Below are 17,545 nucleotides of genomic sequence, written 5' to 3' on the forward strand. Positions count from 1 at the left end.
CCACCTCTCTGCCCTATCCCTGTAACTCTGCATTTCCCATTACTAATCCACCCAGCCGGCACATCCCTAGATACTATGGACAACTTAGCGTGGCCAGTCCACCTGACCTGTTCATCTTTGGACTGTGGGAGGAAACCAGAGCACCTAGAGGAAACCCACACAGACACAGGGAGATCATACAAGCTCCACACAGTCGCCCAAGGCTGGAAGTGAAACTGGGTTCCTGACACTGTGAACAGCAGTGCTGTCCACTGAGCCATACTGCCGCCCCTTTAGTTACATTCAAATGCATTTCAGTGGCTATGATTACTTACTTTACATTCAGCTAGCAGAAAGGAATGTTTCTGTTTCCTTATCACTGGCAACACTGAGAAACTTCTGCATAAATTACATTTATCTCAAAGTAGCCAGCTCATATAGAGTCATAGCAATGTACAACACAGAAACAAACCCTTCAGTTCAACTCGTCCATATCGACTAAATATCCTCAATTAATCTAGTCCCATTTGCCATATGTTATCACTTGACACCATTGAAGAGACACACTTATCATCCTCAAAAGCACCATTTCTGACTTTACAAACACACTTATCTAAGAATTGTCACACAAATATAAATACAAGTAGACCATTTTTATATAAGCACTTTTAAAAATGCATTTTGGAGAAAATATTTTAATTATAATGTTTCAAAGAGTGATAACATCTATTATCTGACCCGTAACTAGGACATTATATTCATAGATCAAAAGAAAAGGAAGACTCGCAATTATCTATACACAAATAACATATAAATTGACTTCCGTAATCCGTTGCTGTCCTAAAATGCTTTATAAACAGTTATGTATTTTAGAAGAATAAACAATTTAATTTAACCTTAAAATTAAAAATCCTTAAATTAATTTAAAATCCAGGGTTAGAAAATATTTACAACATAAATTCAGATGAGGAATACTGTTCCACGCGTTTAATCTTCTCCTTACAAATATCAAATCTACCAATGTCCCATAACATGCTTTCATTTAGTTCATTTTCCAAATAATTCCAGTGGCCAGCCTTAAATATGCTTCCTGCCTTCGTTGTTGCTTTCAATTCTGATCAGTTTGAAAATAAATAAATAACTGATTGTCTCTGCAGATTTAAACTCAAGGTAATTTGGAATATAATGTTCTTCTTGCACGGTACCACATTCCACTGTTTATGTGAATGCCCAAATAATTAATATTCCTTGATCTCTTTAAATTTCCACTCTGACTAGTTCAATCCTTTTCAGAAAATTATGTTTTTCTCAATTGAACTTAATTTGCCACAGATCAATACAGGTGCAAAGCTTTGAGTCTCCTCAGTGATATTTTGAGTGCATTCTCAAGTAGGTTGTTTTAAAGCAATGATTTTAAAAATATGATGCAAAATTATTACAGCCAAAATAATTCAGTGAAAAAAAAATTGAAAATAATACATGTTGGATGAAAATAGTTTAATTAATACATTTTCAGTTTAAATTGCTTAAGTCATTTAAAAAGAAAATATGGTATTCAATCCCTGTGTGTATTGCACAAGGGTCAGAAATGTAAAAAAAATTAAGACCATCCAATTCAATATAAGTCATTTTCCAATTGGTCAATTATCATTACATATTCAAATTTCTGAATGTACTGAAGAGTTTGAGTAAAACTTTCATGATCAGAAAAGGCAAAATCTAATACTGTGCCAGGATATATGTTATTGCAGTTACTATCTGCATGGATTACCTGAACCAGAAAATTAAATGCAAAATCTTAAACAGAAGAAAACTGCAATATACAATTTAACCTGTTAATGATACAGAACTCGATAATAATCAACATATTCACTGACACACAAAAAATGGATACCTCACACCTCTCTTACTTCTATTAAAGTGAATTATAATAAGGAGGAAGCATAGCATGGAATGAGTTCCAGGCAGATTTGGGAGGTGGTGTAATATTTCCAGAACTAGATATTTATTTTTAAATTTTAAATCCCTATTGAGATTGCCATTCAATTAAGAAGTGTCAATTATAGTCTATGAAAGTAATGACTGGAATTCAAAATATAGGGTATAAAAGGCACTGCGTTATCCTTGTAATTACCAGTTAACATTGATATGAATGAAGTATCTAGATGACTGCAAATATGGATAACCCTAATAAGTTGCGCTTAGTAACTTGAACAACAAGACAGAAGTCATAAACAGGATTAGAATAAGCACCTAGTGCTATAAAAGTGAAAACAAAAGCTTGCAACAGAGTTCTGAAACGTGTTGAGTCATAGATGAGTCAAGCCTTTCAGTTTCTGATCCAAGCTTCTGTTGACCAGCTGCAAAATCTGTTGTTGTTCTGAGGTGAGAATAAGTATGTATCGAAAGGGAATGTTGACTTAACTTACTACTGTATAAAATATCATTTTGAGAATATAGAAGATAAACACACTGTACCTTAGACAGTTCTGGTATTATTAATGGATTAGTTTTTTGCACAAGCAGTATTTTTGGCCTCTCATTATGCATGTAACTGTATTTTGTTTCACAGGCTGTAAGAGGTGAATTGGCATTGAATTAACTGCAAGCTAGAAAACTGGAAATTGCCTTGTTAAAATAATGATACACAGACAACACCTGACTGAGCTCCAATAACAATACCTAGCAGAGTTATTCTGGCTCCCATGCTGTATTTACAAATGACATGGAGCATTTTTTAATTAATATATAATTTGCTGTTAGCACAAAGCTAGATGTTGAAGTGAACAATGTTAGGAAAATTTGATAAGAGTATCAATGGCATTGACGTATTATGCACCTTAACTACAAAGTTATTTTTAAGTTTTTATATTGCCCAGTGATTAACTGTTTGCTTCTGTAGGCCATTGGCCTATAAAAGTTGATACACTTGACAAAGGTAACTGGGAAATTATTTTTCCTTTTCAAGTATTATTTTATTTCAGATACTTTTCTTCTTGTCATTCTTTTTGAAAAGGGAACTCACTTCAATTAGGTTTTAATTGATTCAATATGGACTCCAGAATTGTTAGAAAGATATTGAATGTTTTGGAAGGAATGCATGACTGGTTGATGGAATGTAATGGCTATTCCTTCTTTAACATCACTACAAAAAAAAAAGACTATTCTGTGCGAGTATCTAGATCAGCATTTTTCTCTACTTGAGATGCCTTATTCCCGATTCCTCCTTACACCACTTTTTCAAATAACTCATCACTTGCAAAGTAATTTGTAGAGCACTTCAGCAAATATTTTGGGTAGTATTTGAAGATTTGTTTTATTTCCACTCTCCTTTTTTAAATTCTTCTCATGGCGCATCTTAAATTTCTAATACTCTGGTCACCCATTCAATAGCCATTGGAATATCCAGGCTCATCTCTGGCCAGGGATAATTTTGATAGAATAGAGGAGCCTAATTGGAAATAACAAAAAAAAACCCAAAAATATTTGGAATTATTAGCTACTTAACAAAAGTAAAACATAAGTCAACATAAAAGTAAAAAAAAGGCTCTGGAACACATATTAATGTACTTGAGTAAAAAGTAAAACCTCTTTTATCCTGTATCATGCGCTGGTAGTTTTACTTGGAATAATGTACAAACTGCTGGTGCAGGGAGATTTGAGTGAGTTAAGACTGTATGGAGAAGGGCAGCATACCATTTCATTCTGGAAATCTAAAGCACACCACAAACAAAGAATCAGAACTAAATTAGTTCTCATTCAAAAAAAAATTGGAAGCATCCCCCACCCCCATCAAAAGATTAATTGCAAAGAAGTAAGTGAATTACGTATTTGAAGTAATCAGTGAACCAGAGTACGAATGCAGAATTGGCAGGGTACAGAGAAAATCAGAGGAACAGAAGATATTGTCCCTTTCAACAGAATGAACTATCAAAAATGTTTAATCCAATGCTAAACAACCAATTAAAAAAGAACTGGATGAATACTTCAGTAGTAAAAGTTGACAAACTCTGTGGAATAACAATCCAGTTATTTTAAAGACCTGGCACAGACTCCAATAGACCCTGTCGATCCTGATTGATTCTGTCACTCTCAAGAACAAGTGATGCTGTTGTAGAGCCATGGAGATGTACAGCACTGTCACCGAAATGTATTCTGCGGTATACAACTGGTGAGGGTTGAAAAGCTGACTATCTATAAGAAAATAATGTTTCACGTTTATCCTCAATGTTTAAAGTACAGGAGTATTATCCTTAAAATTTTCTTAGATGCTTAAATAAATAGAACGTACAGAAAAGCGTAAATTTGTACATGGCATATTGAGTAGAATGGACTTCGTGGATCTAATTCATTTGGGTTATTCTTTCTTGTGATGGTAAAATCCTCATGTTAAACGTCTTAGTGAGTGGTGAAGTTTTAGTCTGGGTGAGAAAGAGAACGAGGGACTGGCAACTTGAGAACAGCCAGCGATCTTAAAATCCATTCCGACTTCTAAACTCATAGTAGGGTTTCCGTTCTCTGTACGGCAGATAATCTCCTCAAACAGTTCTGATATGGAAAAGGGCGGGATCTCTTCCACTGCTACTGAAATTCGAGCTAGCAGCACGGTCTATTCCTGGCCCCCAAAAAGTATTCACAAGGACTTACCGTCACTGCCCGAGTGGTTGTCAGCACATTAATCCACGTGAATTCAAAACTAAATTTACAAAAAGGTAAAACGCCTAGTGGGGTAAACATTTGCAAATACAAATTGTGATTAGCCCAGTCTTGTGTTTCTGTAAAATTCACTTTTTTTGTTACACCAGGACTTCAAAAAGCTTCGTGAAGAATATATACCAGAGGTAATTGGTTGAAAAAAAAGTTTTTTTTCTCTCGCGCCCTCAACTTGTACTTGGGGCACCCTCACTGAAGTTAATACTCTGTAAATGGAAGTTGGGAGATGTGGCGTCAGGAGGAGGATTATTGGAGGAACTCTGTGTGCGACATGAAAGGGGAGGGCGCTGTGCTGCTCTGACCCCAGCTCCAGGTTGTTGGTGCCGCCACAGCGAGAGGATGAAGGAGGACAGGAGCACACGCAGCATCTGTGGGGACATCCTCCGGTGAAAGCGAGTTGAGCTCCTGGTTCGGCCAGCGGCACTCTGCACAATGGGAGACCGCCTGTCCTCCGAGGATTGTCACAATAACAAATCCAGCACCATCCTCTTTGTTAATCCTGCAAACGGGGTAAGTCCACATGTGCCTCAGCAAGAGTTCTCTGAGCAGTGGGTGATAGGGATGGGCACAGTTATGGCCAGCATCGTCCTGATCATAGTCCTCGGCAACCTCTTGGTGGTCTTTGCCATCGCCAGAAACCAGCGGCTGCAGACGCTAACCAATGTTTTTATTGTGTCTCTGGCCTGTGCAGATCTGATTATGGGCTTGTTGGTGGTGCCTTTCGGGGCGACCTTGGTCGTTCGAGGTAACTGGTTGTACGGCTCGGTTTTCTGTGAGATCTGGACTTCGGTCGATGTCCTGTGTGTGACGGCGAGCATCGAAACTTTGTGTGTGATCGCCATCGACCGCTACGTGGCGATCACTTCCCCGTTCCGCTACCAGAGCTTACTGACTAAAGCCCGAGCTCGGGCCATCGTGTGTGTGGTGTGGCTCATCTCTGGCCTCATCTCGCTGTTGCCCATCATGATGCACTGGTGGAGGGATGACCAGCCCGACGCCATCCGCTGTTACAATGACCCCTGTTGCTGTGACTTTGTCACAAACAAAGCCTACGCCCTGGCTTCCTCCATCATCTCCTTCTACCTGCCTTTACTCATCATGATCTTCGTCTATGCCCGCGTCTTTCAAGAAGCCAAGAAACAAATGAAAAAGATTGATAAGTGCGAGGGCAGGTTTTACACCAGTCACTTCATCCCAAACGGCAGGTCAGCTCGGAGGAGACCCTCCAAGATTATAGCCATTAAGGACCACAAGGCGTTGAAGACTCTGGGGATTATTATGGGAACCTTCACCCTCTGCTGGCTGCCCTTTTTTCTGGCCAATGTTGCGAAGGCGTTCCGGGCTGACATCGTGCCTGGCAAACTCTTTCTGTTTTTCAACTGGCTCGGCTATGTCAACTCAGCTTTCAACCCCATCATTTACTGCAAGAGCCCAGACTTCAGAGCCGCCTTTAAGAGGTTACTGTTCTGCCCCGGCCAGGCAGACAGTAACAGACTGTGCTCGGGCTCCGGAGAGTTCTCCCGGTGTTCGGGCGTATTTGGCAACACCCTGGACCCCAGGAGCCTGGAGACTTGGTCAGAGTGGAACAGCTGCCAGGAGGCGAACGGGGGCAGTTTGGATCGGCACCTGGGGGAGAGCCCTGAAGACCAGGAGTCCCAGTTCTAGGCGCGGGTGGACCGAAACAAAAACAAAGTCGTTGGAAAAGCTCGGCAGGTCTGGCAGCATCTGTGCAGAGAAATCAAGAGTTAATGTTTCGGGTCCAGCGACCCTTCCTCTTTCGGTTTTTATTCAGCTTCTAAACAGAGGTCGGTGGGGGGGAAAAAGGCGTTAGAGACGAGACAGAGCAGTCAGTGCGGGCTGCCTCAGTACATCATTGTAGGAAACACGCACTGAACCCAGCAGACTAATTCGCGGCGGATTTCTTCCATAAGCGATCGTTTCCCGCAGTTCTGAAGAACGGAAGGCCAAAGTAGATTAACACTAAGGTTTGAATTCGGAGCAATCACAGACTGCAGAAGGGGACAGGCATTTCCGAAATCCGCTGATTTTCATCAGACTAACCAAGAACCCACCATCACGAATGGTATATCCTGGTTAAATCACATTCCATGGTCAATGGCAATTTCCAACGTGCATTAAAGAGGAGCTCTCCGTGAACGCTGCTATTTACATCAACAATCGCCTTGTCCCCAGAATAGCGGATTGAAAGGACTTATTATTTTCAACGTTTTGGATTATGTTAAAGAGAAACCACAAGTTTCATTGTAAAACAATTTGAGTAAACAAAGGTCCACATGTCTAAAATAAAAGATTTCAGATTTTTCTAACAGCTGGTCATGACCGACGCCTCGTATCGGAGTGGTCCATTCCGAGCAGTCCATCCTCAAGCCATGGATCAAGGTGTTGCTGCCAATTTGATGAAACCCCTCTCTCTCACTGTAAGACTGTGTTTTGAATAACACTACCTCCAGCTGTACAGATTATGTACAGATCTATTTATATTAAACATTGTTTATATTAAACAAATCGCATTTTATATATTTAAAAACAGACAAAGCGACGCGCAACCTCAGTTGACCGGTAAAGAGATGAACGAACAGGGGTCTGTTACTTATTTAAATAATTTAAATTCCACAGGACCAACTTCACCTGCACTTTCCTAAGTGTTGAAAGTTGGTATTTCTCAGTACAAAGATTGTGTGCGCCACGTTGTAACTATGATGAATATTTTACAGCTCATCTTATATGGACAGAACCAAACAAAAATAAAACGCCCGGTAACTTTTCGAAAACGAAACGAATAGGTACAGAAAAGGGAACTCGTGTTGAATGATGATGTACTGTAACGTTTACCTGATAAACCAAAAAAAAAGCGTTTCCACCCCGCGTTATGAAATTCACGTTCAGCTGTGAGTGATGTAATTGTCACAAAGTCTGCTTTCTCGCACATATTTATATAAAACGCAGCCCAATACAATGTGTGGATATTTGGTATATGTGCAATAAACATCATTTAACAGTACACGTGTATATTTATATAACTTACTGCAAAAGATTGAGAGCAATGTTTGCCCGCGCTTCTACTATCATTCACAACACAGCCATGTTTCCGAAAATATGTTCTTCAGTGTAAGTGATTTGGTGCTGTGGGTGTTTTATTTTCTGATAACATTTGAGTTTGCAATATTATAATAATTTAGTATCGTTCTAATTTTAAAACGTGCAAAAGCTGCAGGTTATTCAAGTGAAGGAAACGGTGTACAAATTTAATCCACTGCCTAGTCCCAGCCTGATACCAATGAGAAATGTTGCAGCATGTTTTTGCTCTCCCTGGAGATAAACAAAACCAGGTAATCATTGCCGCCTCCAGGTTACATTCGGAATGCCCACGAAATTCTAACTGTGACGACCAACGTTGAACTCTTATTACCAAAAAAAAGTCACATTCAACAGGGAGGTTCATAGCTCCATTTTACGCTAACTTAAACATTTTCTGATCAACCTGTTCAGAGATTATATTATCCACCTCTGGAGCAGGTGGGACTTGAACCCAGGCCTATTGGCGCAAAGCTAGGACATTACCATAGCACCACAAGCGTCCCCTTCTGCGCTGTCCTCCCCCCACCCCCTAAATTTAGAGTGAATCAAAGTGGTTGAAGACTAGCAATACATACCTCAGTCGGAGGCCACTCAGCACCTCTGGAAATATTTGCAAAACGATGGAATCCGCTGTCACGCTGTTTTATTTTTCAGACTGATTGATTCAGGAGAACTGTGGGGATTTTTACTAATATTGCTTTCTGCGACTGCTAAAATTTATTGTCTGTTTGGCAGCGTTAACATTCCGAGCTGATTTATGAACAAACGGAGCAAAGCAAACTGGGAAAGGTTAAAGAAACTCCCATTCTTACTAAACACCCCACCAACCTCCCTGCACGGCTCGACTAGAGCAAAACGTAGACAGAAGTGCCATATATCCTACTAGTCAGGAACAAGCTTTTAAAAACTGAAGAAATGTTAAAATATTCCAAAAGCCTGCTTCGAACCCTTTTTCTTTTTAGCAGTTGAGATTTTTCCATTTTGACTAGCGTGTGAAAGACAGAAAACTAAAAGGGTTACAGAAGTGCCTCAACTCAACACTAGATGCAAAGCAGATTGTAAAAGCGAAGTCTTCGCCGCCCACTGTAATTTCATCAACAATTTGACAGGCATTTTAGAACAGAGCTCCCGAGGAGTGGGGCAGCGCTAACCTCAGCACTTCAATGTTCTTCTGCGGGAACCAATTGAGTGCTATTGCCGTGTTCTCTGCCCGAGGCAGCTTCTTGGCTGATTGGATGCCGATGCCTCATTCAGACCCCTGTGGCCTGACAGATTTAGTCAGCAGCGGTCTGTCATTGTTCTCCGGGGCAGGATACTGGCATTATTCTGAACCGCTACATCATTGAACATCACTAGCCACCTAGACAAGTGTCCTACTGCTTTAAAATGAAAATAAGGATAAAATATAGAAGCGAGTTGATATTTTAGAAAACAAGCAAGAATGTTCTTTTTTGGATAAAATCACATCACCTTCTGGAAGGCTGCAGGCTCCTCCTGCTGGGACCATGATCCGTTTTTAAATTCCTTCTTCTGACAATGGCTTTTTTGGTCCTTTCTAATATCACCAAGGTAGTAGCATTTTTCTCGAACTGCTGCTGTCCACGCGGTGTAGTTGCTTCCCAGTTAGTGACTAGTGAAAGAACAGGAACACGGTTCCAGGACAGGATATGAATACTGAACCTTGCAGCTTGCTACAATGTCCAATGACACAACAGGCACCACTCCCACGTCCCCAGGTAAGGTTCTGGCGCCCTGGGTTCTAATCTCACCATGGCAGATGATGGTATTTAATTACCTATTTTTAAAAATCTGAAATTAAGAGTCTAATGATGACCATTTTCCACATTTCCAAATGTCAGAAAACCCATCTGGTTCACTAATATGCTTTAGGGAAGGAAACCAACATCCGCACGTGGTTCGGCCTACATGCGACTCCAGATCCACAACAAAGTGGTTGACTCTTAACTGTCCTGAGCAACTGGGGATGGGCCAGTGACACCCTCATCCCCTTAAATGAATTTTTAAAAACTATCAAAACACGATGAGCCTTTGTACCATAAAAGATTTTCTCAATAGCAGACACTTGAATCCAGCAACAGTATAGAATCTGCTGTCAAAGAAAATTGATCAATGAAAAGCTATTACATGAACAAAGTAATGGGAGAGAACAATGCTTTCTGCGATAAGGTAAATAGATCAGTTTGTTAAATTCTTTTGAGGGTTGTGAACAACACCAGCAAGGTTAGCATTTATTGCCGATGCCTAACTGTCCTCAAGAAGGTGGTAGTAAGCTATCTCTTAATCAAGTGGCTTGCTTGGCCATTTCAGAGGGCAGTCACAATGTTATGGGCCTGGAGTCACGTTGACCAAATTAGAACAGGAGACTTGCCAGCCCGATTGGAAAAATATTAGTGAACCAGATAAGTCTTTACAACAATGTGATAATTTCATAAATACCATTACTGAGACTAGTTTTATTTTCCAGTTAATCAATTAGATAAACATTGCTAAAAAGAGTCAAAAGGTTGAAGCTTTTCATCACAAGCTCATCAGAATCAGGATGAAATATACCTGAAGAAAGACACCATTTTATATATACATGAGAAGAGGGCATTAATTGGCTGTACCATCATTGTTGTGGATATGCAAGTACAGTTAACTGTCAATCTTAATTCTCAGACCTGGCAGATCAACCCAAATTGGTCTGGATGTCGTCATAGGGACATAGCAGATTTTGGCTGTCTCCACTACCTCTTTATTTTTGAAAAAGGAGGAATGTATGTACAAATTTCTTTTCCCTGCATAAAAGAGGGTCCTGAGAATTTAAGTAGCTGCTAGCATGCACAAATTTTGGGCCTGGCCGATGATCTTAAACTAGTTTCTGATGCAACTTTTAGCAGTCCAGACTATTTAATAAATAGTTTTCAGTAACTGAATCACGTCTAATGGTAGATTTACTTTTCTCAGCCATGCTCACGAGCTACAGAACATTATATCCACCACTAAATGCAATTCAGTCAATACCGTGACCAATTGGAATCTGCCAGAGATTGACGCTTAACTGTTCTGGTTGCATCACCATGCTAATTACAGCCCAACTAATCAGCAACTCCTTCACATTCTGTATAAAATGCTTTTTCTCTCCAGTTTGTTTCCTGTATCCTAATTTTGATGCGTGCAAAATGAAAGTATTCAATTTTTCTTTTTAGCAATCAATTATATTTACATTTCATTGGCCGTTATGTTCATGTCTCTGGAACATCAGTCCCAGCCTTTGGATTGCTAACGCAATAACATGATTGTGACAATACAATCTCATGCCCTACATCCAGTCTAACTTGGTATGGCAAGAGGTAATTATTTTTGTTAACTGTCTAAATTCATTGGACCACACATTGTGAAACAAAAGATTGTAAAGAGTTCTGTGGCCTTATGCAGTTGTTAATTAAGAGGAATTAACTGAAAAATTCTTCAGTTGACAATGTACACACTACACACTGGGTAATCTTAAAACCATACAAAATTACTCAAATTTCACCAAGTTGATCATGCATCTTATATAGTTAAGCAGTATGGGCCAAAATCCCTTTGCGTTAGGAGAAGAAAATAATAAGTTTCTTCCCACTGATTTAGAACATTATAATTAGGGAGATAGTGATCAAATGATTGCTGGTTCATACCAATGCCAACAGGAGGCAAGATAGTCTCAACTTGGTCTGTTAAAGAAAATTAGTCATGGAGTCATAGAAATGTACAGCATGGAAACAGACCCTTGGTCCAACTCGTCCATGCCGACCAGATATCCTAATTAAATCTAGTCCCATTTGCCAGCATTTGGCCCATTTCCCACTAAACCCTTTCTATTCATGTACCCACCCAGATGTCTTTCAAAATGTTGTAATTTTACCAACCCCTACCACTTCCTCTGGCAGCTCATTCCAGACACGCACCGCCCTCTGTGTGAAAAGTTGCCCTTTGGGTCCCTTTTAAATCTTTCCCTTCCTGCCTTAAAACCAAATCCTCTTGTTTTGGACTCCTTTACCCCAGGAAGAAGAACTTGTTTATTCACGCTATCCATGCCCCTCATGATTTTATAAACCTCTATAAGGTCACCCCTCAACCTCCGATGCTCCAGGGAAAACAGCCCCAGCCTACTCAACTTCTCCCGATAGGTCAAACCCTGCAATGGTGACAACATCCTTGTAGATCTTTTCTGAGCCCTTTCAAGTTTCACAACATTCTTCCTATACCAGGGAGACCAGATTTGCACGCAGTATTCCAAACGTGGTGTAACCAATGTCCTGTACAGCCCTGTACAGCCGCAACATGATCTCCCACCTCCAATACTCAATGCAGTGACCAATAAAATTATTTCAAAAGAAGCCCCACCCAGCACAGAATGGCTGGCAAAACAATCTTAGGAGTTATATTCCAGGTGCTCATTAGAAATGATTTCTAGGAGAATCCATTAGCTGATAAAAAGAACAAAGTTTTTAAGCATGTGCCCAGGCAGTAAGTTGTTTTAGCGAGAGCCAAAAGATGTGCATTAATGCCTTACTACGCCCTTGAACAATTACTATGAGTGGGCATTTCAATATAGTGCAGAGAGTATTGCAATGAGAAACAGCAACCTGACAAAATGCTGAGGCAATGTATGATCAATGAACTCAAGGAAATATAAAAGATTCCTCCTGCTTGACTGGAATCTCTTTAGGTCAGTTTCATTCATATAGTCTGCAGCCGCAAAAAGACAAAATATACCATATCACATTATGTAGCATCTAAAAACACAATAGGTTTGTCCTCACCATTGTATTGTGAGAAGTATGGTAACCGATTTCCACATAGTAAATTGTCACAGCTAATTAGCATATCATCTGTTTTTTTGGTTCTACAAGCCTATGTGCCTACTTGAAGGGCACAGTTACAATAGCAACAGTTACATGAGCAGTCCGATTTTTATCCCTACATACCACTATTTAAACTGTTCTGAGGTGATTTGAATGGATGAAGTGAGAAGAAGTTTTGTACAATTTTATTTGAATAGTCAATGGAGAGGGGAGTCAGGAGGGGTGTAGCACATTCTAAGGCACTTCCAAAAGTGGAGAACAGTTAACATTGGTAACAACCAGATAGATTCTTTGAAAAAAAAAATAACATGCCAAATGAGCAAAAACAAATCATCCTTTGCATATTCAGGAGATGATAGAGTTCTCTTCCATTTGAGAGCATTATTAGCTCAAAATATCCAATCACATCAAATTATAAAAAATGAATCATCAAAGTCTCCAATGCCCTACCCTGTCCAAATTTAAGTTGTACAATATTGTTGAAAAGTAGCACAGTAACATAAGGTAATCCAAAAGCTCCCTTCAGTAAGGCAAAGCCCAGCTACTTTAAAATTTATCTTAAATCATTCACCCTTTTCCCTGCTAACATTCCTAAAAATTAAAGAAGTTCCATACTGATTGGATGATAGCAAAAGCATATCATTACCTGTGGAGAGGAAATCAGTCAGTCGCCTGAGGCGGGAATTGAACCCGGGTCTCAGGCGCTGTGAGGCAGCAGTGCTAACCACTGTGCCACCGTGCCGCCCACTGCCACCGTGCCGCCCACAATTCCATAAGTTCCATACTGATTGGATGATAGCAAAAGCATACCATTACCTGTGGAGAGGAAATCAGAGGATTTAACAATTCAGCCTAATAGGGATGTTTTTCTTTAAAATCACTTCTACCTTTACTAATATATTGCATCAGAGTTACAAAATGTCATCTCATGTTGCAAGCCTGGAAAGTAATCTGCTTGCATCTCACTCAATGGCAGCGACGTTGCAGTATTCATAATGTAATGCTGATTTCAACCCTATATTAGGCATTCTGCCTCTTACGTTCTTTCACAAGAAAATTAAAATGTTGAACATGGAAAAACACAATGGTATCATTCACAGGATAGTAATCTAATATCATAATTTTCATATTTTTGCAAGCTTTGGAAATGTTCATTTGAATTGAATCATCTCTAAGTGGAAAATTAATTATAACGGAGTATGCATCTTTCTACACAGGCTTTGTGAAACATCATCCAGTTCAAATACTTGCTCTTTCCAAATGTTCAATTTATTCTCTCACATTTCTTTAACTATTCAGTTCTTCCATAGCATTCTCTTTCAGACACAGTTAGCAGGAGTGGCTTGAGGTTTCAAACCCAAGTATCACTTCCAGATAACACTGGACTCATTTTATGCCTCCAATGCTAATAGAAATTAAAGTTTAGTACTTATGGCAGTAACAGAGGTGTTACTTCCTCATTAAACAAATTGGCAGAAATGCAGAACATCTTTTAGATGAGATATTAAATGGAGTCTGCCCGTCAGGTGGAATGAAAAGATTTTATGGCATGATTTCAAAGAAAAGTAGGGGAGCTATTCATAGGTCCTGGTTTATACTTATCTTACAAATGTCATCAGTAAAACAGAAGATGATCTAATCAATATCACTCTGTGGACCTGCCTATTCACAAATTGGCTGCCATGTTTCCTGCATTATAACCTTTCAAAAAAAAAATACATTGTTGACTATAAAGTGCTTTGGGACAAACTGAAGTTGGGAAAGGTTGGGAAAGGTGCCACAGAAATACAAGTTCATTCTTTTTTCCTACAAGGATGATAACCTGCTGGATAAAATGAATTTGTTAATTCAACTTGGAAGAAGTTTCCCTGATTGCATTTTGCTATTCTGCATCTAACACAAGACATCAGGTAGAAACCAGTCAAGGAATCATATTTCAAGCACAGAACCCAATGCAACATCCCAGTTATTGAATGAATACTCATGTCTAATACTTAGAGTCAAGTGAGTTTAATCAAGGTTCACTGCTCTTTGGAAATAAGTGATATATAGGCCGAAATACATTTTGAATGAAGTTACTCCTCCAATAAGCTAGCATAACAAAATAAGACAATGTAATTTATTAATCCAGTATTCCATATATACATATTATAGATTAACACTTTAAAAACTGTGCTCTTTATACAGAAATGTATCTACAACTTAATTATACAAATTAATTTTCAAAAGAGACTACAACATCACTTTCACAACATTATGAATGTATTGCAAAAGAAACAAACTGAAAAAGGTGGAAAAAATTAAAAAGGTATATGGACTATGATCCATAACAGATACATACTGTGCAATTTGGAAAGTAATAATTTAAGTTTAAAGTGCATTTCTACTACATTTTGCAGGGAATAATTTGGTTTCATATAAAATAGTCAACTTTCATGCAATGGTAACATCAAATTCCTGATTAAACAAGAGTATTGATTAGATGACTGACAAATTTGAAGTTGTTGGATTGATGAATGCACACTATTTGTAAGAAATGGGTAACTAGTTATGAATCAAATAATTCATAATTACTCTGATCATCATCTTAGTTTCCTTTTTAACAAAACATGATCATCCTTCTTTCAAAATTTTATTTCAAAAGTTGAACTATTCTGCAATAATCAGCATATATAACATACTATTATCGTATTGGAAACTTGTTTCACAAGGACATTTGATTATTCAATAACTAAACCAATTTATGGATTGGTTTATGGATCAGTTAATTGCATCAATAGTTCAGGTTACCAAACAATACATTCATACTGCAATGTAAATGGAAATGAAAGCTCAATAGCAAAAATGTCATGGAGAACCTTTCATGTCAAAGCAAGAAAGCAAGATTTGGCAGACAACAGGATGGGTATGCACTTTATTTGCCTCAGCAGTGTAGGAATTTAGTTTACCATTAATTCAAGTTGGCTCCAAAATTAAAAATCACTTTAGCTGTCTGCTAAAAAAAAATGATCAGGTGTCGCTCTGTATAATTGCACCCCAGTCCCCAAAATGTCAGAAAAAAATTTAAGTAAGAATGCACAATGTTCATTGCTTTTTTTTCCTTAAAGACCAAAGAGCACAGAAGAATGGTCAATATCCACTAATTACTATGCTTGCAGGTTCAGCAGTCATCTTTCATTATTTTTGTAGCAGATCACAGGAATGCATGTGGAAATTTAGAAATGTTAACTGAAAATTCGTTTCAGAAAGTAAGGTTCCAGAAAAATCAGTTCATTGCAGCATACTGAATATTTCAAACCTGCATGTTGGGGGAAGCAACATTATCTTCTTGCAGGCTGCAGATAAGATATACTTGTCCGAGTCATGAGTGATGTGAGTTCTTTGCCTGTCCAGCACCTGTTCTCTTGAATTCACAATGGAGTTGCTTAAACAGACATCAGTGCCAATTCAATGCTTTAGTTGCTGCTGTAATTCATGCTGGCACTTGATCAGACGTTCTATTTCTGTTCCCAGCGTCTGCAAGTTTTCCTGTAATTAAAAGTCACGATGTGAAGTTTGTGGTATATATTTTGTTTCATCCTTCACACAAATTTTGGTAGGTGCAATAGGTTTAGGAATTACTGAAAATTAACCTCCCACTCAGGTATAGTAGATTATACTGACTGACTATTGTATAATCTATGTAACTGCAGTCCAATTTTAGCAAAGTGGATCCAACTATATAGTACAATACTGCAGCACCATCTTCTGCAAAAATGAGAAAAATCTACTTCAATGGCTAAATTATTCCAGCAGATATGATTTTTAAACCCGTTCAGTTGCATGTTAATTATTCTCATAACTTATTCCAAAGCGACCTTCTATGGAGTATAAACATGAAAAAAGAAAAATCAGATGTGTCATGTGGGTAAAATAGAAGCCACACCAAATACAAAAATACTTGTCAAAGCCATTTTGTGACATTTTTCCATTCAGTCTGCAATTGCATTTGTTCAATTTTAACATCCAGTCAAAGCTGAAATGGTCAGTTGTACAGGTGTAATGAAATGGTGTAAACTCAACTAAACTAAACACTCCTCTAAAATTTATTTCACTCATGAATCTGATTATCTTCACAAATTACAAAACTCAGCATACTGGAGAAGAACAATATTTTCTTACTTAAATTATTTTATTCAAAGACAGAAACTACTGTGAAAGGCAAGTGGTTGAAAAACACAAGTTACAACGGGAAGTACTGGTGATATTAACGTCATATTGCCACTTAACAGAATTGTCATGTTATTGTTAACTGTGTTTTTGCCATAACCATCACAAAGCAATCATGTAACACAACTGAAGGCACTGATTATATGGATTAAAATTAACTGGGAGCACGCAGTTGACAATGGCAAATTTACTGGGAGCGCGCAGTTGACAATGGCAAATTTTTGTTTTCTACCCTGAGTAGCCAAAGCTGAAGAGAGATGACAAAAGCACTTTTTAAGCGTACGCAGGAATAGCTTCTTCAGCAAAACATTAGGTCAGGTTCTTTTTAAAAAATCAGAAACTTCTCTCTACAAACTAAGACTTCAGCTGTAGGAAAAATATAAAGTAACATACAGTACCACTATATTCATTTACCATCTTTAAAGATCCACTGTCACAGTGTTGAGATTTGCTATTGAAATCATTACTGATTGTATCGAAGATCAGGGAACATGCTTCATTCCCTTGCACAAGCATCATGAATTTCAGCATATATACTTTTAAAATTACTTCAATTCACAAATGCACATTTTTTTCCTGAAGTGGAACCTGGGACATAGCACATACTCCATGGGTAGTCAAGATTCCAATGAAACCTTTAATGCAAACTCATGTCCCTATGGCAGATAGTATGCACAAACCATAATATCTTGTAC

At 38.5% G+C, this 17,545-nt stretch overlaps 2 protein-coding genes across 6 annotated transcripts in view; one reads left to right on the forward strand and one right to left on the reverse strand.

The window, feature by feature from the left end:
* The first annotated feature begins 4,711 nt into the window (after positions 1 to 4,711).
* On the forward strand, positions 4,712 to 7,716 carry adrb1 (adrenoceptor beta 1). The gene has a single exon (XM_043712795.1). The coding sequence runs from the start codon at positions 5,125 to 5,127 to the stop codon at positions 6,355 to 6,357; it is 1,233 nt and encodes a 410-aa protein (XP_043568730.1). The 5' UTR covers positions 4,712 to 5,124; the 3' UTR covers positions 6,358 to 7,716.
* A 7,908-nt stretch (positions 7,717 to 15,624) lies between these two features.
* The window catches only part of ccdc186 (coiled-coil domain-containing protein 186), a 121,233-nt gene continuing 119,312 nt past the window's right edge, over positions 15,625 to 17,545 (reverse strand). For all 5 annotated transcript variants that reach the window (XM_043712785.1, XM_043712789.1, XM_043712787.1 and 2 more), the window contains one exon: positions 15,625 to 16,169. In XM_043712785.1, the coding sequence (XP_043568720.1) occupies positions 16,089 to 16,169 (81 nt within the window). In that variant the 3' untranslated portion in view covers positions 15,625 to 16,088. The remainder of the gene's footprint in view (positions 16,170 to 17,545) is intronic.

This window comes from Chiloscyllium plagiosum, chromosome 22 (genome assembly GCF_004010195.1).
Source record: "Chiloscyllium plagiosum isolate BGI_BamShark_2017 chromosome 22, ASM401019v2, whole genome shotgun sequence".
Taxonomy (NCBI): domain Eukaryota; kingdom Metazoa; phylum Chordata; class Chondrichthyes; order Orectolobiformes; family Hemiscylliidae; genus Chiloscyllium; species Chiloscyllium plagiosum.

Coding starts and splice junctions, on each gene's coding strand:
- adrb1 (XM_043712795.1), top strand. CDS start 5,125: ATGGGAGACCGCCTGTCCTCCGAGGATTGTCACAATAACAAATCCAGC.